The 22,557-nt window shown below is 37.9% G+C and overlaps 1 protein-coding gene across 2 annotated transcripts in view; it reads left to right on the top strand.

The window, feature by feature from the left end:
* Mtl (Rac family small GTPase Mtl) overlaps positions 1-22,557 on the top strand; it is a 118,812-nt gene that overhangs the window by 17,345 nt on the left and 78,910 nt on the right. For both annotated transcript variants that reach the window (XM_090413977.1, XM_090413979.1), the window contains exon 2: positions 10,021-10,227. In XM_090413977.1, coding sequence (XP_090270103.1) covers positions 10,088-10,227 — 140 coding nt within the window. In that variant the 5' untranslated portion in view covers positions 10,021-10,087. The remainder of the gene's footprint in view (positions 1-10,020; positions 10,228-22,557) is intronic.

Below are 22,557 nucleotides of genomic sequence, written 5' to 3'. Positions count from 1 at the left end.
TGGGAATGCTAGATGATGAGAGGAAGGAAACGGCAGGAGAGGTGGAATGAGAGAGGTATGGGAATGCTAGATGATGAGAGGAAGGAAACGGCAGGAGAGGTGGAATGAGAGAGGTATGGGAATGCTAGATGATGAGAGGAAGGAAACGGCAGGAGAGGTGGAATGAGAGAGGTATGGGAATGCTAGATGATGAGAGGAAGGAAACGGCAGGAGAGGTGGAATGAGAGAGGTATGGGAATGCTAGATGATGAGAGGAAGGAAACGGCAGGAGAGGTGGAATGAGAGAGGTATGGGAATGCTAGATGATGAGAGGAAGGAAACGGCAGGAGAGGTGGAATGAGAGAGGTATGGGAATGCTAGATGATGAGAGGAAGGAAACGGCAGGAGAGGTGGAATGAGAGAGGTATGGGAATGCTAGATGATGAGAGGAAGGAAACGGCAGGAGAGGTGGAATGAGAGAGGTATGGGAATGCTAGATGATGAGAGGAAGGAAACGGCAGGAGAGGTGGAATGAGAGAGGTATGGGAATGCTAGATGATGAGAGGAAGGAAACGGCAGGAGAGGTGGAATGAGAGAGGTATGGGAATGCTAGATGATGAGAGGAAGGAAACGGCAGGAGAGGTGGAATGAGAGAGGTATGGGAATGCTAGATGATGAGAGGAAGGAAACGGCAGGAGAGGTGGAATGAGAGAGGTATGGGAATGCTAGAAGATGAGAGGATGGAAACGGCAGGAGAGGTGGAATGAGAGAGGTATGGGAATGCTAGAAGATGAGAGGATGGAAACAATAGGAGAGAAGGAATGGTAAGAGGTATAATCTATAACGACTCAATGATCCGTGGTGTTCAAGATAGGATGCGTGAGGGGTCTTTGCCAGAAGGAACAATAGAGTGGGTGGCTATGGCAATTAAGAGAGGTGAAAGGGTGGATGAGATGATTGTGAGGGTAGGAACGAATGACTTGAGTAGTAATATAAGTTGGGCAGCGAGAGATATGAGGTTTTTGCTTGAGACTGTATGGAAGAAGACAGAGAGGAAAAATTGTCTGTGTGTGTTGCCTAGGTATGATAATGATGAGCTGAGCAGAAGAGCAGTGATATTGAATGGCATAATAGCAAGAATGTGTGACAAGAGAGGACTGGTATATGTGGATGCTTGGAGTGCATTTGAGGAAAGAGAGGAATTGTATGCGAGAGACCGTTTATATTTGAATGAGGAAGGTTGTAGGCATCTAGAGAGATTGCTGTTCTAAAAGAGTCAGTGTGTCCCAGGGAGGATGATAGCAGGGGTGGCCTCTTGTGGGAATGGATACTTGGGAGAAGGGAGACAATGTCAGGTAACACTGAGTCCAGTGGAGTCTAGAAAGGATAATGCTGGGTATAGAAACAATGGCATTTATATGCTTTATACTAATGCCAGGAGTATCCGGAATAAGGGAGAGGAATTTGTGGCGCAGGTAGCATCAGCCTGGCCAAAAATTATTGGGATCACTGAGACGTGGTTGAGAGAAGGGGATATAATAACAGGAATAGAAGTCGCTGGGTATAGCATTTTTCGTCAGGATAGGAGGGGAAAGCGTGGTGGTGGGGTACTGCTTATGATAAGTGATGACCTATGTCCTCTAAGAGTGGAGGCTTTGGAAGGAAGTGAGACAAATGAATTTGAGAGCATATGGTGTGAGGTAGAGGTAGGCAAGATAGGATATTTAGTGGGGTGTTGCTACAGACCCAGGAGCATGGAGGATGGGGACCAGGAGATGCTTAGACAGCTAAGTTTTGCAAGTGCAAGAAGAATGATTGTTATGGGAGATTTTAACTACAGTAGTATAAATTGGAGAGAGGAAGATGCATGTAGCAACAGTGGAATGGAATTTCTAGAATTCTTGAGGGACAAATGTCTTAGGCAACATGTAACAGAGGGAACAAGAGGTTCAAGAGTTTTAGATTTGGTTATAGCATCAGAAGAGTTGATAATAACTGAGATGACATCTCTCCCACCAGTTGGAGAGAGTGACCATATGGTTTTGACTTGGAAAATGAATAGACATGCAGGAGTATCAAAGAGATGGGAACTTATGTGGAATTATAATGCAGGTGATTATAATAGCCTTAGACGTCAACTTCGGGAAGTTTCATGGAGGGAAGAATTGGAAGGCCGGGATATCATTAGTGCGTGGGAAATTGTGAAAGAACATTTGTTAGCAGCAATGGTAAGTTGTATACCAAGAGTGAAGAAGAAGACACAATTTGGAGTAAAGTGGATGACAAACAATATTAAACAGGAATTGCATGTGAAAAAGAGGCTATGGAAGAGATATAAGGAGATGAGACAGGTGAACAGAGGATGCGTGAAGAATATAAGACATAGGCCAGAAGAGTCACTAGTGTGGTAAGGAAAGCGAAACTGGAATATGAGAGGAGATTGGCCCTAAGATCCAAAGAAAATCCTAGGGAATTTTTTAGGTATGTGGCCAGTAGGAGGAGAAATGACTGTGGAAGAATGATATTGTGGGAGGGATAAAATTGGGAATAGAGTGACTGATGCAGAGGACATAGTGGAATTGTTCAATGACCACTTTATTGGTGTATTTCATCCTGGAGGAGTCAGTTTTAATGCTAGAGGGATAGGGCAGGTTCAAGGTTTAGAGGTACAGGAGGAGAGTGTATTTCAGATACTGAGAACTCTGGATGTCAATAAAGCTTTTGGACTGGATGGTATTTCACCACGAGTTTTGAGAGAATGTGCTAGGGAACTGACAGTGCCTTTAACCCGGCTTTTCAATGAAAGTCTGGCTTCGGCAAAGGTGCCCAGGGAATGGAAGGAAGGTAAGTGCCATTGCATAAGGGTGGTAACAGACTGGAAGTGTCTAATTATAGACCAGTCTGTGTGTCATCAGTAGTTGACATGCCTCTGAGAAGACAGGCAAGTCAAGTCTGGCAGACCACATACAGGATGTCCCTATTACAGGATTAGATGGAAATAAATGTGCTATATAGAATTCATTACAAGTTGAGGAGACTATTTTTATAATCAGCAATGGCACTAAAGCACTTCCCTTGCCTCCAAGTATGGCTGCAATAATTTACTTTAAATTTGGGAAACAGTTATTCTATGATGAACTAACCCATTGTCTGTAAAAACTTCTATTTATCAAAAATTAAAGTGCACGAACTTGAAGTCTGTTACTGCAAGACCTTGGAGAAAGTAGTGAGGGACCGTATACAGCTGGGCAGATGAGAGTAATGTTATCTGTGAGAGTCAACATGGATTTGTGAAAGGGTGCTCTTGTTTTAGCAATATGCTAGCCTTTTATAATAAAGTTATAAGAACATTAGATGAGGGAAAGGCATATACTGCAATTTTCTTAGACTTAGCAATGGCATTTGACAGGGTTCCACATGATAAGCTGATATTTAAGTTGCAACAAATGGGTCTGGATGTCAGATTGGTCAACTGGATTCAGGATTGGCTGTCTGATAGGAGGTATCAGAGAGTTGTGTATGGTGGAGCAGTTTCAAGGAGACAGAAGGCTACAAGTGGGGTCCCACAGGGCTCAGTACTAGGACTTATATTGTTTAACCTTTATATCAATGACATTGCCAGTGGCTTGCAAGGGGATATTCAGTTGTTTGCAGTTGATGCGAAGCTGGGAAGGATTATTAGTAATAGCCCTGCAAGAGGATTTGAATAAGCTAGATAGATGGGCAAATGAATGGGGGTGTCAGTTTAATGCAGCAAAATGTAAGGTCTTGAGGTTTGGGAAACATCAATGGGATGCTGCATACTCTATTGGAAGAGTTATACTGGAGGAAGTTGGGGGAGACAAGAGATCTGGGGTTGATGATTGATAGAAACCTGAAGTTTAGAGGACATATTGCAAATGTGGTGAAGGTAACACAGAGGATTGCTGCAATTATGAGAAGGACACTGACCTGCAGAGATAAAATGGTTATCATTCTGTTGTATAAGACTCTGATCAGACCACACTTGGACTATTGTTCTCAGATTTGGTCCCCAGGATTTGAAGGGGATAAATTAACTGTGGAAAAGATACAAAGATGGTCTCAGGACTGTAGAAGGATAGTTATGAGAATTGGCTAAGGGAATGTGAACTGCAGTTTGGCAGATAGAAGGAGAGGTGATATGATTGAGACTTTTAAACTGTTGAGAGGTGGTTACAGGGTTGACACTGGGGAGTTCTTTCACTTGGTTGAACAGCGGGAAGGAGTGATGACAAGAGGCCATCCCTGGAAGTTACGAAAGGAAACTGTGAGCAAGAGGGTGAGGAGTGGTTTCTTTGCATGGAGGGTGGTTGAGCCATGGAATGCATTGCCTGATAGAGTGGTGAGGGCGAGAACGGTCAATGAGTTTAAGGAGTGGTATGATAGGCTTTGTGTTTCTTAGGGGGAACCTCCCCTCGATGAGTCTTGACAGACTATGTTCTTAGGAAGGACCTCCCACGATGAGTCTTTTGACTCCATGGAGGCCTGGATAATAATAATTTAAAATAAAAAATCCATTTGGAGTCAGTCCTACATTTGTGTGTGTGTCATTTTAAGACCAACTCAAACTTAACATATCCAGCTGCTGTATGCTTATACAATAATAGGTATCCAATTAGTACTTTTGTCCATTGATTGTCAGTGCTTGTGACAAATTAGTGCACTGTCTTGCTGTCAGACTTTAAGTGTTTCAAGTTATCCATATGTTTTAACAGTAATTAAACACCATATCAGCAAATAATAATTAAGATATTAGTAACCATCTAATATTTTGCTGGGTTTTAAACCAGCACCATCCAAACACAAACTAATATATACTTATTGTCACATGCAACAGTAAGTTAGGAAACAATTAAAATTGTAAAGATGGGACTTAGTCCTAACTTTGTATCTTCAAATATTGGATAAATAGAAGTTTCTCCATAAATTTTAGCAACAAGAGGTAAAGTTGTTAGGCTAGTGAGAACCAGGATTCAGAATTGGGTTGATGATAACATTTTCTTTGGACAGCATTGGTTAGCTAAAGGAAGATCATGTTTTAGCAATGCACTTGCTTACTACAACAAGGTGACAGGTATGTTGGATAAAGAGGAAGCATACATGGTAGTATATGTAGATTTTGCTAAAGCCTTTGATATGCCACATGACTGGCTGGTAATTAAACTGAAAAAAAAAAGGGATTGGATTAATGTATTGGATTGGAGATTGGCTGTCTGATAGGCATCAGCAAGTTGTGTATGGGGGAGTGATATCCCAGAGGAAGAAAGTAACCAGTGGTGTGTCCTTCAAAGGTCTATTTTTGGTCTATTGCTGTTTAATTTGTATGTAAATTGCTGGGAATGGCTTGAATGGTGTTATACAGTTATTTGCATATGCTGCAAAGTTGGGAAGAGCAATGAGGAGTACAATGGATGTTGTAGCCTTGCAAGGAAGACTTGAATAGACTTTCGGAATGGGCAAATGAATGGTTACCAGTTCAGTGTAGCAGAGTGTAAGCTTTTAAAGTTTGGAAAGCACAGGTGAGATGCAGAGTATATGATTGATGGAGATATTGTAAAGGAGGTGGAGGAGATGAAAGATCTGAGGGGTGATAGTAGTTAGGGACTTGAAATTTTGGGGACATTTTGCCAAAATTGTGCAAAATTGTGCATGCACAGATTTGGTCACCAGATTTTCAAATGGATGAAGTGATGTTGGAACAGTTTCAGAGATGATTAAGATGGTTTCTAGTCTTTAATGTATAGTATGAAGGCGGATTGAAGGATTGCAAATTTCAGTCTAGTGGATAGGATGGGAGGGGGGGGGGATGATCAAGACATAAGGAGTTATTACCAGATTAATGTGGATCAGATGTTTTATAGATAGATGGAGATGGGAAGAACAAGTGGCCATCCTTGGGAGCTGTATGAGGAGGGAGTGAGGAGTAGGATATTTTTGCATGGAATCATGGGTGATTTGAAATGCATTCAAGTCATGGTATGATGAGCTGTGTGTGTGTGTGATGGAGGACCTCTTGCAATGAGTCATTGTGGCCATGGCACAATGACTCATTCGTGTATAGACATAATAATCTACCTGCATGTTCTTTTCTGTACTCTTGTCTGCAGTCTGTATGACACAGTTGAGCAACTTGCAGATCTCTATTCTTTAGTGTCTTATACATGTTGTTACACAAATCAAACTTTGCACACGTTTGATTGGTCTGAACCGGACGAACACAAAGTCAAAATCATTCTCTCCTCATCAACATTTCCATGACAAAGCTCATTCCCATCATTAACACAGTTATATAACATCTTCATTCTCACTGTTCGTCACTTTATAATTATGTTTTTCTAGACTCGTGATACCATTCACATTTAGGTGTGGGCCATCCCTCTTATACAAATCCAATCTTCTTTCAAACAATAATAAAAATTAATGTAGCTATACTTGATTAAGAGCACATTATATATCACTACTACTCTTCCATCTAATCTTGTGTGAAAATGGGTGTTCAGAGCATGCCAGACAGTATTGACTTGCTGTATTGATGGTAGCAGATGTAATCCTTGTGTTCTCAATATGTTAACATCTGTCTCTGTAGTAGGCCAAGTTAGTCTCAGGTTATGACAGAGAATGGAGTTTGGTTTTTTTGCAAGAAGATGAGGGTTACTAGTTTAAAGTAAGATTTGATCATATGTGAAGGTTATGTTTATCACTTTAGTTAACTTTATAGATGTACCATAGATATGAGATAAGAATAGCAGTGCTTTGGTCTTGTGTGTTTATGAAGTGGGGAGGGGGCAATGACATGTAGTATTTTATACAGGCTGTAGTAGCCATTGTGTAAATTAAAAAAAAAATAGTGGGATGAAAGTAATTGAGTTCTGTGTGCAAGAGCTGCATTGTTGGGCTAGATGCTGTGGTTGTGTATGCAGGTCACTTAATGTGTTGACATTTTATAAACAGAAAAAAAATAGTGAGTCGTTTGAAAGGTGTGTGAATAGTGTTTACAAATGGAAAGGTTGAGCACTATTATATGAACAAATTGCTGTTCACATATTACAAATAAATTATTGGTGCTCTACATGAGGAACTGATGAATATTTTAAATACTGAAGTGTCTCTTCTGTATTGTGTCTGCAAAATTTCAGCACTTGAAAAAATTTATAAACCTTCAATGACATACATTGCACTGACTGCAACTTGATTTAAATCATGCAGTTGTAAATTGATTGTTGGAAATCTCTCACAGAAGTTACTAGTGCTCTTTATTTGAGATTGTAACTTCACTGTCATTTGCTACACAGGTACCCAAACTAGAAATTATACAGCCTATGGACTGACAGAAAGATCTGTTAACATTTGCCTCTGAGAAGACAGGCAAGTCAAGTCTGGCAGACCACATATAGGATGTCCCTATTACAGGATTAGATGGAAATAAATGTGCTATATAGAATTCATTACAAGTTGAGGAGACTATTTTTATAATCAGCAATGGCACTAAAACACTTCCCTTGCCTCCAAGTATGGCTGCAATAATTTACTTTAAATTTGGGAAACAGTTATTCTATGATGAACTAACCCATTGTCTGTAAAAACTTCTATTTATCAAAAATTAAAGTGCACGAACTTGAAGTCTGTTACTGTTTGAGTTTTTTTCTGCACTTATTGCTACATGTGTTTGATGGTAGAGTTTTCTGTTCTGATGCTACTGGTTGAAATCCAGAAAAATATCAGTTCGAAAAAAAAAAACATTTTTTTCCCCTTTGATGTTGTGAATTATATCAAAAACCTTAAATGCTTACATTATTTATTTTTTAAAGATAACATTATTTAGATCATGATGCTTATATAATGTTCTTTGTGAATATAAATGAACACATTTTGGATTTATCTTCAGGTGTATGACAGCTAAATATGGTTGGATGGCTAGGAGGAATGCGCTATACCACTTAATTGCTCACTTCATTTCTTCACTTAGTGCTACACTGTTTTATATAAAAAAGAATTCACTACATTAGTTGTTTAGAACTGATAAACTGATTGAAAGATTATTATTATTACATGACATCTCTAGGGAGTCCAAGGACTCATCGAGGGAAGGCATGCAACTACACCAACGCCAATTGCCACCACTAGTATTTCCACAGACAATCACAAACATCCATACCCACAGCAGGATTCAAACCTGCAGCCTTTTGGCTGGAGAATGGATACGCTAACCACTTGGCCAACCAGGCTAGAAACATCTTGTTTATGGAAGATGAGAGGTATTTATCTATGGAGTGGAGAGAAACTAAGTTGATGATTTGGTATACTATAGGTTATATTATATAGCAGTATGGTAGTATAGTGATACAAACATACTTGTTTCCAAGCAAATTGGGTCCCTAATAAATTGGGGGTTTACACTAAGCGATGAAAATCATCTATCACCTAAAGATATTGATCTAATGGCATGTCTGCTTCTCTAGTTAGAGCTATGGATTCAGATCCCAGTTGAATATGGGTGTTTGTGAAAGTTTTTAGGTGGAAGATAAATTTCATTGCTTGGCGTGGAATATTAATGATATTGGGGTTGGTTTGGCTAGTAAGTTATATTCCAGTGTTGCAGATTAGTAAGGGGCATTTCCAATACAGAATCCTTGCATTCTGATCTTGTCAAACAGGTTCTATGGGTAAATGATACTACATTTTGGATTGACGGTATTGCAGGCAGAGCATTATATTAATAATTTGCTACAGACGGTCAGTGAGTCTAGAGACCTTGGGCTGATTGTAGAAAGTGAAGTAAAGTTGAGGATCTACATTGCTATGATGGTTAAGTCATCACATGGGTTAATTGCAACGTTTAAAAGAATAAGGAAGTTATTCTTCCACTGCACAAGGGATGAGAAAACATCTTGACTTCTGTACTCAGATATCGTCAGTTGACTTAAGAGGAGATGGGAAGACATTTGAAAAGATCCAGCAGACTGTAACTAGGTCAGATAATTGGCCTATGGAATTACACATGTGAGAACAGAATAAATGTATGTGGTCCTCAGAGTTGGAGAGATGATAGAAACACGAGTTAGTAAGGGCTCTTACAGTATTTATTTTTTAGGCCTCCATGGATTCAGATGACTCATTGCAGGAGGCCAGACACTTGCAGACCACAATACCTATTATGCTTTGTCTTGAAAACATTCACTATTAGAGCATTCACTACCTATTCTGACAGTGCATTCTATTAATTCCACTGCTTGGCATCCAAAAAAATGTTTTTCACTTTCTTACTCCTATGACCCATGGATGAACTCTTGTTCTCCCATCTACCCTGTACAATAATTTCCCTGTATCTATTTGATGGGATTCTTTCACCAACTTATCACCTCTTCTTCTATCTACCAAGCTCCCTAGACAACATTCCCTTAATCTGTCCTTATAAATAGCATTCAAGAATCCTGAGACAATTTTTTGTTTACTTTTGCATATGCTTTCATTTGCTTATCACCTGTAATCATGTAACCAGATCTGTGTAATACATGCAGATAAGATGGATACATACAAGTGAGATTTTGTAGTTCATGGCAAGTGAAGTTTCAAGTGTAGTTTGGAAGCATTCAGTTCCAGATTCTTTTCATGGCATGTGGAATGGCTGGATTTTATGTCAGACCTTATGGAGTGAAAGACTCATTGCAGTATATGTGGCTCTTCTGCAAATGCTTTTTTGTAAAGAGAGAGAGATATTTAAGCTCCTCTAAAGAAGCCTGATATTATGAGTTAATTCTAACTCATAACTGCATTGCAGTTATAAGTTATGAAACAGTGAAGATTTTCATCTTCAAGAGGTGATTTTGGAAGACATGTTATATAAACTTAGTAGCCTGCCTTTTCCATTGGCTCACCTTCAGATCCTTTGTTATAGTTTAATATGAGCTGAATATTCAATTAGTAATTTATAATTAAGTGCAGTTCCATTATTAGTTCAGAATGTGTTTAGAGACTAAATTTGATTAATGTAATTTTTTTCTTTTGTGTATGTTTGTGTAGCTTGGTGAGTTGTGGCAAAATTAAGTGAAAATTAATAGCTGAAGTGTACTTAACAAAATAAGCCACAATGCAGAGGGTCCCAGCAGGGAGTGTATCTTCTGGACGACCAATTAAGTGTGTTGTTGTTGGAGATGGAACTGTAGGGAAAACATGCATGCTAATCTCTTATACTACTGACAGCTTTCCTGGTGAATATGTACCTACTGTGTAAGTATAAGCAATTTCCATATTGAAAGAAATGTTTTGTTATTACATAAAGTTTTGTTAGTTTATTATTATGATTTGGGACCTCTATGGCATCATTGGAGACCCACCCTAGAAACACAGTATCATACTACTCCTTGAATTCATTCATTATTCATGCTCTTACCACCTTATCAGGCAATGCATTCTACTGTTCAGCCACCTCCTTTGCTCATGAGTTCCTTTTGCAATTTCCATGGATGGCCCCTTCTGCATGCTCCTTCTCCTTTTTCCACCAAACTAAAGATCTCCTCAGTTTCAAACTTGTAACTGCCTTTCAATAGTTTAAATGTCTCATCATTCTATCCTTATTACCAACATCATAGTCTTGATATCATCTTTATCTGCCTCTATACTCTTTTCAAGGATAATTTATCCTTTCAAATCCTGGGGACAAAATTTGAGCACAATAAACCAGGTGTGGTCTGATCAGGGCTTTATACAATGGAATGACAATTCTCATCTCTACTGGTCAGCATCTTTCTCAGTATTGTAGCAATCCTCTTGGTTGCTTTCACCACTTTTACAATATGTTCTCTGAATTTCAGTTTCTACAGTTCCTCCAACAGTGTGCAGCCTCCCATGGATATATCTCAAACTTCAAGACTTGACATTCTTTCCATTATCTGAATTAAACTGATAATCTCATTCATTTGCCTATTTGTCCAGCTTATTGAAATTCTCTTGAAGTGCTACTTCCATGCACCACTGCACTATTACTAATAATGCTTCACATAATCTGCAAACAACTGAATATCCTCTTGTAATTCATTGACCGTCAGTGATATAAAGATTAAACAATGCAAGTCCCTGTAGGACCCCACTGTACCCTCTTGCTTCTTTGATACCACTTTCTTGTACATAGCTCTATCTATCAGACAGACAATCCAATTCATAACGAAACATCTAAACGCATATGCTCTAACTCAAATATCTGCTTATCATGTAGTGCCCTGTCAAATACCTTTTTTTGTTAAAAAAAACAAACAGAATATGCCTTTCTTTCAACTGCTTTTTTTACTTTATTGTGAAAAACAAGCAGCTTAATAAAACGAGTGCCCCTTAACAAATCCATGTTGACTCTCACAGATGACATCTGCTCATTGCTACAAATGATGAAATACAAACTGGTCTATAGTTTAACACTTCTGTTCTACTACTTATGTGATATCTTACCTTATCCTTGGGCACCTTTCCCATGGTCAGATTCTCATTGAAAAGCCAGGTCAATGGAGCTATCAGTTACTTTAGCACATTCTCTCAAAACCCATAGTGAAATCCTACTCAGTTCCATTGCTTTGACATCCACAAACACCGTTCTTGCAAACCTAGAACCTGCTCTATCCCACTAGTATTAAAACCTACTTCTCCAGGATGAAATACCCCAATAAAGTGTTCATTAAACAACTTGTATGTCCTTTGCATCAGTCACACTATGCAACGGCAAATGCACCAAACCTGCTTCTATTCATCCTCTTTTATTCTGTTCACCTCTCCCTTCGGAACAGTTTTCCTCAAGAAGTGTTGCAATAGGTTTCACGGTATAATAAGAACACAGATAGTTAAGAAAATAACTATTTATTAACTTAAAGCTAGTATTTCGCTGGTATTATATCCAGCATCTTCGGAGCACACACAAAGTTTCTTACAAATGTAAGACAACCACAATCCGGTGTAACAGTGGGGGCTAGTACAAGTGATTGCAGCATGCAACACAAGACTAAAGTCCCAATGTGGCGCCATCTAGATAAAAAAAAAAAATTCAAATTGAAAAAATATAAATTAAAAAAATATTAATTTGGTCTTAGGATGACTGTCTCCCAAATCTTTGGTAGATTTATACAGCCATACTTGTTAAGGTTTGGAGTAGGTTTTAAGGCTTCTGTTGATTCCAGGAACAACCTCTCTGACTTGTAGAAACTTCTGTGCATTACTTTTGTTTCTTTCCAATTGACCCTGTGTGCAGGGGTATCCAAAGCATGGTCTGCCAGACCTGACTTACCATAGCGAAAGTGTCGGATATATTTTTTGTGTTCACTGAGGCGGATGTCCACATTTCTTCCTGTTTGTCCGTAGTAGGCTTGATGGCAAGAACAGGGCACTTCATAGACACCTGGATGTGATAAAGGAGTGCATTTGTCCTTAGGTGAACGGATGAGAGTTGCTAATTTTATATAAGGTTTAAATACTGTGCATAGTTGGCGTTTGTTAAGCACCCTAGATATCTTTTCAGATGTGCCTTTAATGTATGGGATGGTGATGGTTTTGTTGTAGTCTTCTGTGGTAGATAGAGGGGATTTATGGGTAGTATTTAGTATGTTATCTATTTTGTGGGGATTATAACCATTGATTAAGAAGGTTTGACGTAGGCGAGAAAGTTCAGCAGTGAGAGCAATGTCATTGGAACAGATTGCTCTAGCTCTATGGGTTAGTGTTTATAAGATACCTTATTGTTGAGAAGGGTGATGGTGTGATTGTTTGTGTAAGTATCTCCCTGTATGTGTGGGTTTTCTATAAACCGAAAATGATAAGGAACCTTCTGGAAGACGTGTGATCAGTGTGTCCAAGAAGGGCAGGCAGTCATTGGCTTCTAGTTCCATTGTAAAGTGGATTTTATGGTGCTGGCTATTTAGATGCACTAAAAATGTATTCAATGTGTCTGGGCCATGTGGCCAAATAGCAAACACATCGTCAACATAGCGTAGCCAGAGACTAGGTTTGAGAGTGGTTGTGTTGATAGCTAATTTTTCCAGATGTTCAATGTAGAAGTTGGCTAAGGGGGGAGAAAGGGGTGAACCCATAGCTGTCCCATCTAATTGTTTGTATATTTTCCCTTTCCATGTAAAAGGACCTGCCTGTACTGTGAATTTAAATAGCTGAAATATATCTGGGGGAAATTGTGAATTTAGTAAGTTAAGCGTTTCAATCAGTGGTACATTAGTAAATAATGAGGTGATATCAAAACTCATTATTAGGTCTGAACTATTTAAGGTGCGGTTTTCTAAAATACTTTTTAGGTGGGTAGAATTTTTAACAAAAGAGGGAGAATTGTTTGTGTAATATAAACTAGCTAAACATTTAGCAAAATTACTAGCCACTCAGTTAAAATTTGATTTGATGCTACTAGGACCAAATCCAAAACTCTTGAACCTTGTGTTCCTTCGACTATGTTGCCTGACACAATTGTCTCTCAAGAATTCCAGAAATTCCATTCCCTTACTATTACATGCAGTTGCCTGAACATATTCTGCTTTTCACCCTCCATGCTCCCTGGTTTTTAGTAACACCTTACTAAATATCCTGTCCTGAGAGGACAACTCATCACTTATCATAAGCAATACTCCACCATGCCCTTCTTATCTTGCCAAAGAATGTTATATCCTGCAACTTCTATTCCTATTAGTATATTGTCTTCTGTTAATCATGTCTCAATCTTTGGACAGGGCTTTATATAGATGTGGCACATAGTTAATGGTTAATAACTCTGTAATGTGAATACTGATATCGAAAGAACATGCTGTACAAAGATTCTCCAGATTGAATGTATGCAAAATGAATGAATGAAGAACTTTACAGAACAGTAAATCAGAAAATCTAACTGAAGTAAATAATCAGAAGAAAAGTCAACTTTTGAACATATCTACAGAATTGACAACAGGAGAAATATATATCATCATCATCATCTTCCTGCCATGTACTCTCAAGGGTTGTACAGGATATGATAGTATTACATGAAAAATTTACATCACCACTAACTTCCTATCTACAATTTTCCTCCAAATCAGTCTGTTACTTGTCAAGACTCCAACATTATCAGATCTTATATTTCTATCGTCTAAGGCACTTTGTACCGTATCAATCGTGGTCTTCCTCTGGGTCGTTTTCCTGCCAACCTGGCAGAGAACACTTGTTTTGCTAATCTTTACTTGCCCATTCTGTTTTAAGTGACCATACCACCTGAGATTAGCTCTGCTAACGCATTCCTGGATGTTGACAATGTCAAGTTCTTTCCTAATATCCTTGTTTTTAATATGATATTGCCATTCACATCTGTTCACACCTCTAATCTTTCTCAGGATTCTCATATCTGTGGTCTCTAGTCTTTGGTCAAGTGTTTTATTTCTGATCTAGCTCTCAGATCCATAAGTTAAAAAACTTGTTTGAACACTGTCTTGTATAATTTAGTGTTCCAACTAATTTCTCTCTTATTCCATATGAATTTATTCAATTGACTTCCCACCATACCTGCTTTGCTGATTCTGTTGTCTATTTCTATATTTAATTTACCATCTTCACTGAAAATCGTTCCTAAGTAGGTGAAATGTTTTACTTGTTCCACAGGTTCTCCATTCACAATGCAGTTGACATTTTCAATGATTCTGCCTATTTTCATTGTCTTGGTCTTTTTATTTCTGACCTTCATACCATATCTATTACAACAGTTATCCAATTTAGTCAGAGAATCTTGCAAACTCATAGCGGATTTATTGATAAGTATAACATCGTCCGCATAAAGCAAAGAGCTGACATTAACACCTCCAATTTTGATATCATGTTTAATACCACTTTCCTTCATAATGTGATCCATATAGATAATGAATAACAGACGGGATAATGTACATCCTTGTCTCGCACCAGATTTAACATTAAACCATCTTCCTGTACTTCTTTCAATTCTAACTGCTGGCTTACAACTCAAATAAAGACTAAGTATTGCTTGATATAATGCCCCATTGACGCCATATAACTGTAGCGTATTGAATAGCTTCTCTCTTGGCACCTTGTCATATGCCTTTTCCAGATCGACAAAACTTAAATACAGATCTTTGTTATATTCCCATGCTTTCTCAGCTATTTGTCGTAAAGTGAAGATCTGATCCTGACAGCCTCTATTTGGCCTGAATCCAGCTTGTTCTTCAAAAAAAATTTTTCTTCTCAACTGTTTCTCAAGTATACTTGCATATATCTTACCAGGAACACTCCGGAGGAAAATACCTCTGTAATTCTCACATTCAGTCTTATTCCCCTTTTTATATATGGGTACTATGAGAGCTCTACTCCAGTCATCGGGAATTCGTCCCTCTATCCAGGCCTTCTGAACTATGCAGTGCAGCCACTGGAAGACTTTTATACCACCATACTTCAGCATTTCTGGTCGAATATCATCTACTCCTGCTGCCTTTCCACATTTCAAGCCTTTGATGGCTTTTTCTTCTTCAAGTATGGATATGTATTCCTGACTGTATGCCTGTTGAATGTTTTTTACTACTGTACTGTCACTGATTGTTTCATTTAGTAATTTTTCAGAGTAATTACTCCATATTTCAAGGATATCTTCTCCCATTTTCATGTCACCTTTATCATCTCTAACTCCTTTTACAGTACTCTTTCTTCCATTTCTAAGCTTCTTCAACAACCTCAAATATTTTGCCACCTTCTTGTTATTTATTTTCTATGTTCTTGCCAAAGTCCTCCCATGACTTTTGTTTAGCTAGTTTTACAGTGTTTCGCTTTCTTACATTTGTCTCTGTATTCTCTAAGAGCACAAGCTGACTTATTTGTCAGGAACTTTTGATATGGTTTCTTCTTTTCCTTCACTGCCTCTTTAACTAACTTCCTGTGTCCACCATGGAGTTCTGATTTTTCTATCCTTGCAGACACCCTCACCACATGCCTCTCTGGCTGAATCAATCAAGGTTTTCTTCAAGGCATGCCACTGAATCCATAAAGTTTGGTTCCTGTTCTCAATCTCTTTCATTTTTTCTTCAGTAATCTTTGTGTAATTTAGTCTACAGTTCATATTTGAGAGCTGCTCAACTTTTATTCGCTTTAAAACTTTCTTACGTGTTATTCTTTTCGATATGAAATTAAATTTTATCCTGCTCAAGACTAAATAGTGATCACTTCCAATTTCAAATCCTCTGTACTTATGTCCTGCACATGGGAGAAAACATGACTATCAACAATAACATAGTCAATGAGACTTTTCTTATTTCTTGCCTCTTCTCTCCATGTTAATTTGTGCACCTTTTTATGTTGGAACATGGTGTTAGTAATAACCAGTCCATGTCCTGAGCAGAAATCCAACAGGTATTGCCATTATTATTAGCTTTGCTCTTTTCTCCAAATTTTCCCAAAATATTTTTGTATGTCTGACAATAATTTCCTACTCTGGTATTTAGATCCCCAACAAGGACCAGCTTTTCCTTTTTCATTATGTCAGATGCTTTCTCTAAATCCTCAAATTCCTCCATTTCTACCTTAGTAGAACCTTCTATGGGACCATAGGCACAAATAAGTCTCTCATTGTCCAATTCCCCATTCTGATATTTGCCCAACTCACTCTACTTGAGACTGCCTGCCATTTAAGAAGATTAGCCCTGTATTTAGTGTTGAATACAATGGGTACTCCTTTTTCCTTGATTGTCATTGCCTGAATATAACATTTTGTATTTATTGCTCAGAACGATCTCACCAGTTTGTCTTTTTTTGTTTCAATCATCCCTATTATGTCGATCTGGCACTTATCTAATTCCTCAGCTAGCTTCAGTTCTTTGCCATTCAGGCTTCTTATGTTGATAGTACCGATCTTTAACTCTGGTGTTTAGTTGGTATGTTTTTTCAGATTTGTTCCAGTAGCTGACTTTTCACTTTTCACCCTGGTGAAAACAATGTGGGACTTGTTTAACCAGGCGACGTCCCAGCTGGCATGAAATTTTGTTATGTTGTACCATCATTTTGTAATTTGGTTTAAGCCAATAAGAATTGCAATTTGGTTGGCTAAATCCCAAATTGCCAGCCCATCCTCGTTCGTTCAGTATCCAGGTAGATACTCAACAGGGTGCACCACGAGAGGGTGAGGATTGGACATTAGGTCAGAAGTCCTGGTTGGTTCTCTGCATTCCTTTAACGGCTATGTGGAGGTCTTCTCTCAGTTATACAGCTTTGACCCTTAAGCACCTCAAAAAATGTAAATATATATACACGAGGGACATCCAGGTAGTAAGTTTCGTCTTTAAATATTTTCACTGCAGCGCTGCAATTACAATGATGCCCATCCATGATGAGTTTGTTGATTCGTTAGCAAGGCATTGGTGCCATTTTCAGACATTTTCACTGTGTGTGTGTGTGTGTGTGTGTGTGTGTGTGTTTATGTCTAAGAAAATTGAATCACCAGCTGCATGTGAAATTAGGTCAGTTATCCGTTTCTTGAATGTCAGGAACGTTTAAAGCAGCTGAAATTCATCGGCAAATTATTGAGGTTTATGGAGAACACACAGTGAGTAATTCAATGGTACAAAGATGGGCAAGACTTTTTAATGAAGGACAGGTGTGCACGATGATGAAAGGAGCGGGCGACCATCTTTAGTGACTGACGACTTGGTGCATTCAGTTGAAGAGAAGATTCGACAGAATAGGGGATTTGTTATGATGTCACTCTCACTGCAATATCCAGAAGTTTCGCATTCATGTCTTCATGAAATTGTGTCAGAGAAACTGAATTATCAGAAATTATGGGCAAGCTAGGTGCCGAAGTTGCTTATAGAACAACACAAAGTGAATCAGCTGGGCAGTGTGTTGTAATTCTTGACACACACTACCATGAGGATGTCGAGGCTTTTCTGAGCAGACTTATTACCAGGGACTAGACTTGGGTGTCGCATGCAACCTCTGAATCCAAACAACAATCCATGGAGTGGAGCCACACCTCATCATCAGTCAAGATGAAATTGAAGACAATGGTTTCCACTTGGAAAATCATGTGCACTGTGTTTTGGGACAGAGAAGGAATTTTGCTGGTAGACCTCTTGTCAAGGCTCCACAATCAACGCAAGTATGTACTGCCAAACCCTTAAGAAACTGTGTCATGCAATCCAGAATAGACAACGTGGCATGCTTACTAAGGGCATTGTTTTGATTCATGATAACTCCCGCCCACACACCCCTGGCATAACACAAATTTTTGCCACAATTTGGCTTGGGACAATTTCATCATCCCCCATATAGTCCTGACCTCGCACCAAGCGACTTTCACCTGTTCAAGTTCAAACATCTGAAATCTTTCCTTGGTGGCTCGCAGTTTCATGACAAAGATGATGAGGTCAAAGAGGCAGTCAATACGTGGTTTGCGTCACATGCAGCAACCTTCTACAATGAAGGTATACAATTCTTGGTACCCCGTTATGATAAGTGCCTGAACAATGGCGGAAATTATGTAGAAAAGTAGTGAAAGATGTCTACTTTAATTATAAGTGCTAAAGCCCAAGATTCTAATTTTCTATTCCTGCATTGAAATGTGTTTTTCCTTCACTTCCTCTCCTTGAAAGTAGATTAGATTAAGAATAAATATTCAGGCATTTATTCAATCTGAATGCAAGTGTTTATTCTCTAGTTCGTATTGAACCAGATAATTCTAATAGATATTCTGTTTTTGTTAAACGATGTCTGTTAATTAAGTTGCTTACGATTGTAACAACTTAATTCGTAGTATATTTCTGAATTGAATTGCAGATCAGTATAACTAGTGGAATACTTTACGAAATAATAAATTAAAAATCAAATACTATTATTAGCTTAAAATATCTATCTTCCTGATGAGTATGTAAAATTATCCACCAAAAAACAAATGCGATGTAAAATTGCATCCCTGAACAGCTGTTAACATTATACAAATCCGCCCAGCTATTGAATGGTGCTCCCACATATGAGGTGGGGGCCCCTAAAAGCTCTCTCAAAATGCTTGACTCAATACAGAGGAGAGCAATTAGACTTATTAATGACCCATCTCTTACCCTCTCTCTCTCCCCTCACTTTTGCACAGACGTCTGGTTTCTGCAGTATGTATAATTCTACAAATAATTCCATGGGAAATGCTCATCTGAAATAATAATTCCTCTACTCAGTATTAAGCTCGTTGGAACACGGCAGCTGATGCTCAACATCCCTTCACAGTACACCTAGAAACAAACAAAACAACTTTCTTTTCCTCCTCCTTGATCCCTGCACTGTGGAACAGTCTCCCCCCCCCTGCTGTGTTTCCCAAGGAATGCAATTTACAGTCATTTAAATCCAGTTCCTCCTTTCCCAACCCACTACCCCCATACATGGTACTAATGTACTATAGCTTGAACCAAAAAAAAAATTAAACATTGGATTTTATTAAGCCATAATATAGTTCGCCCACCGATTAGAGATCCTTCGACACTTCTGCGCATGTTAGAAAAAGGATAATCCATTCCGATAATAGGGTAATCAGTCCGTATTGTGGTATGAGTTGTTTATTATTACTGGTCGGGAAAATTAACTTCTCTTTTATGATTATTGTAGTTAACTATGTTGCTTGTATAACAGTTGGAAAATTTTACCTATAAAGCACATGATTTTGCGTGTTGGCGACCAATTCGGACATCCTTAATTTCTTTCTCCCCTTCAGCATGAATAGACTATTCTTGGAAAGACGCGAAGCAGGGACCTACAAACGGTGGGCGAACTATAGTACATATGATTATACTAATTAGTTTTGCTATATATGCTAGTGACCTCTTCTGGGTTAGAAGAACAAAAAAAATATGTATAATATAATAAAAGGATAAACATGAACCATTATATAACTAAAAGACAAACATGTAGAAAACTGTTACCCAAAAATAAAAATCAAAAAAATCAAAAAGCCACTCTTATGCAAGCATGAGTATGGATGATTGTTAGCAGAAAAGTTAGTCTGATGTGCTGAATAAGCAACTTCCAAATATCACATCAAATCACTGGTTTCTATATAAATACCTTAGATTCTAAGGTTATTTTCCTTCATTTTTAAATTCCAAAGTGAATTTAACTTTATGATGGAAAGAGTTGATGGATGAAAGAAAATTGTGCGACTCGGCAGCATTTGTATTTCCAGATAACTACATCATCTACGTATCTCCACCAAAGTGAAGTCTTTTGATTTGTAGATGTGAGAAAATGTTTTTCCAGAGTTTTTCGTGAATAAATCAGCACATGGAGGCAAGGCTTCCCATTTGCGAGGCCACATAGCTGCTTGTAAATATTCCCATTCTATCTGAAATAAATGACTAGAGATGTCAAGAGGGAACAGATCATCTATAAGTGTCATAAATTAATCCACAGGAACATTGGTGAACAAGGATACAATATGTAGACTAGCTAGAATATCTGATGGTAAGATGGAAATTTATCCTAGTTTGTGTACATGTTGCAAGTTTTTGATTTAGTTCATATGTCTAATATGGCTCTTTGATAACAGTTATGTAGGTAAGTGAACTAATACCATCTGTGATAGGCCAAAGAGGAACGTTAGTCTTTGGAACCCTTGGCGTTCCATATTGTGGTGGAGTTAAGGAATGCATAATTTCAATCTTCTGTAGGCCATGTGAGCATTTTGCATAAAAGGTTATTGGTCTCCTCATGATTTGTCCAAGTGGGGTTCATAATCCAATGTAGTACAAGTGGAGCTATCTGAAAGTAAAGATGAAATCTTAGACATATAATCAGTTGTTTTTCACAATTAAGTATTATAATATCTTAATTTTGAAAGAGCTTTTTTCTAGGAGGATGAGAAGAAGAGTAAAGGATCACAATCTGATGTCATTTGAAACAGGTTGAGGTAGAAAGTAAAAGGCCTTTTTACTTGGCAAATAAAATTTGTTTTAGGAATGTATTCTGGTGTGACAGAAAGGTTAACCTTTCTTTAAAATGCTAGCTTCTGCTGATCTCAAGTTATGATTAGAGAAGTTTATTACCACTTTTTCATCAGGTATGGTAACTTTCAGGGACGATTTTTTTGATTTGTCTGTTTTTGGAGGTCAGAAAAAGGTTATTGTAAGAAGAGTTGATCATATTATCTAACAAAGACCATAGGTCAGCATCTATGCAATTGGATGAAATATACAATCCACAAGGTATGCATTTAACCAAATTGAGTGCATACTTTCTTTCTAATCCAGAAGAAGCCACTAGCATGTGTGATGAAATTAGTGGGCATAATCATCTGTACTATTATGGCCTAATGATGAAACCCATTGTCAGTTATATTTACACCTAGTATTTTCATTTCTACCCTAGTACCTAGGCTCCAGTTATTATGAAGTTTTCCTTTAACTATTACTGAGAAACCTTCTAATACATCTGGCACGGGAATAATTTTTTCTGAACTTCAGTTTTAAGTAAAATAATAAAAACATCATGTAATGTTTTCACTATTGTTGACTTTAAAAAATGATTCCAAGTATTTCAGTGAGAATTTATTTTTTTTTTTTCCACTGAAAATACATGCTGGTATATATTTCTAAAAGGTTTCATTTAGTTCTCCTGAATTTAAAAATAGTAAGCTGCTAAATCACTCTGACACTATGGAACCAAAGATGGTATTCTCCTGAGTTGGTCATGATTTCTTCCTTTGTGAAGGTTTTGCTATACCATTTCACCTTAGAAATGTCATCTAAAAACTACTTATCTCTCCATATGGATGAAATGTATCAACCATTAGATTCTTTCATATCCATGTTTGGATATGAAGCATATAATGATTGATATGTAATAATGATAGCGGTAAAGATTACAGCAGGTGAATGATACACATAGGCAAGGAAATCTTGAGCTGCAGAGGATCAGAAAGTAGGGGGAGAGAGAGGAAGATTAGGCATTCCTTGGTAAGGAATATTGGATCATGCAAAAGCAGAAGGAATCATTCAGTTATTGTGCCCATCGTTCATTTGGTATTTATATCATAAATGTTGAAGTGAATGTAGAAGACTTTTTAATTTCAACTGCAGTTACACTTTATTTAGGTTTACTATCCTATTGGTATTTCAGTGCTGAGAAAAAGAGCTGCAAGAGGACTTCCTCTTAGATGTGCTCAAACAGAAACGTCCAGTCTTTTCTGTGCTCAAATGCCATACAGGACCTCCTGACAGGCACATATGGCAACATCAATGGCATTGAGATTATGTGCCTACTGATCAGGAAGCCTCAAACGCATTACTGTCAGATTTGATTCTGTACACTATCTCGCACCAAGGCTTCGAAACTGTTTTATTGATATACTCTGGAAGGTGGAGAAAGGTTCTAGTCTCCACAATGTTTGGTGTTGAAAGAGTATCACTCACCATAAGTGTGTATTGTCAATATAGAACTAGAGATATTAAATTGGTAAAAATAGACATGCTGTTAATATATCAATTTTAAAATATCTATATAAAAGCAGTTAGTTTCTACTAATGTTTTGCAATTTAAGCAGTAACAGCTAAAATAATGTAGTTTTTTTACATTACACAT

The sequence above is a fragment of the Typopeltis vanoorti genome, chromosome 24 (genome assembly GCF_054136105.1).
Source record: "Typopeltis vanoorti isolate ZY-2024b chromosome 24, IOZ_Tvanoo_1.0, whole genome shotgun sequence".
NCBI lineage: Eukaryota > Metazoa > Arthropoda > Arachnida > Uropygi > Thelyphonidae > Typopeltis > Typopeltis vanoorti.
This window is presented reverse-complemented; position numbering and strand designations above follow the sequence as displayed.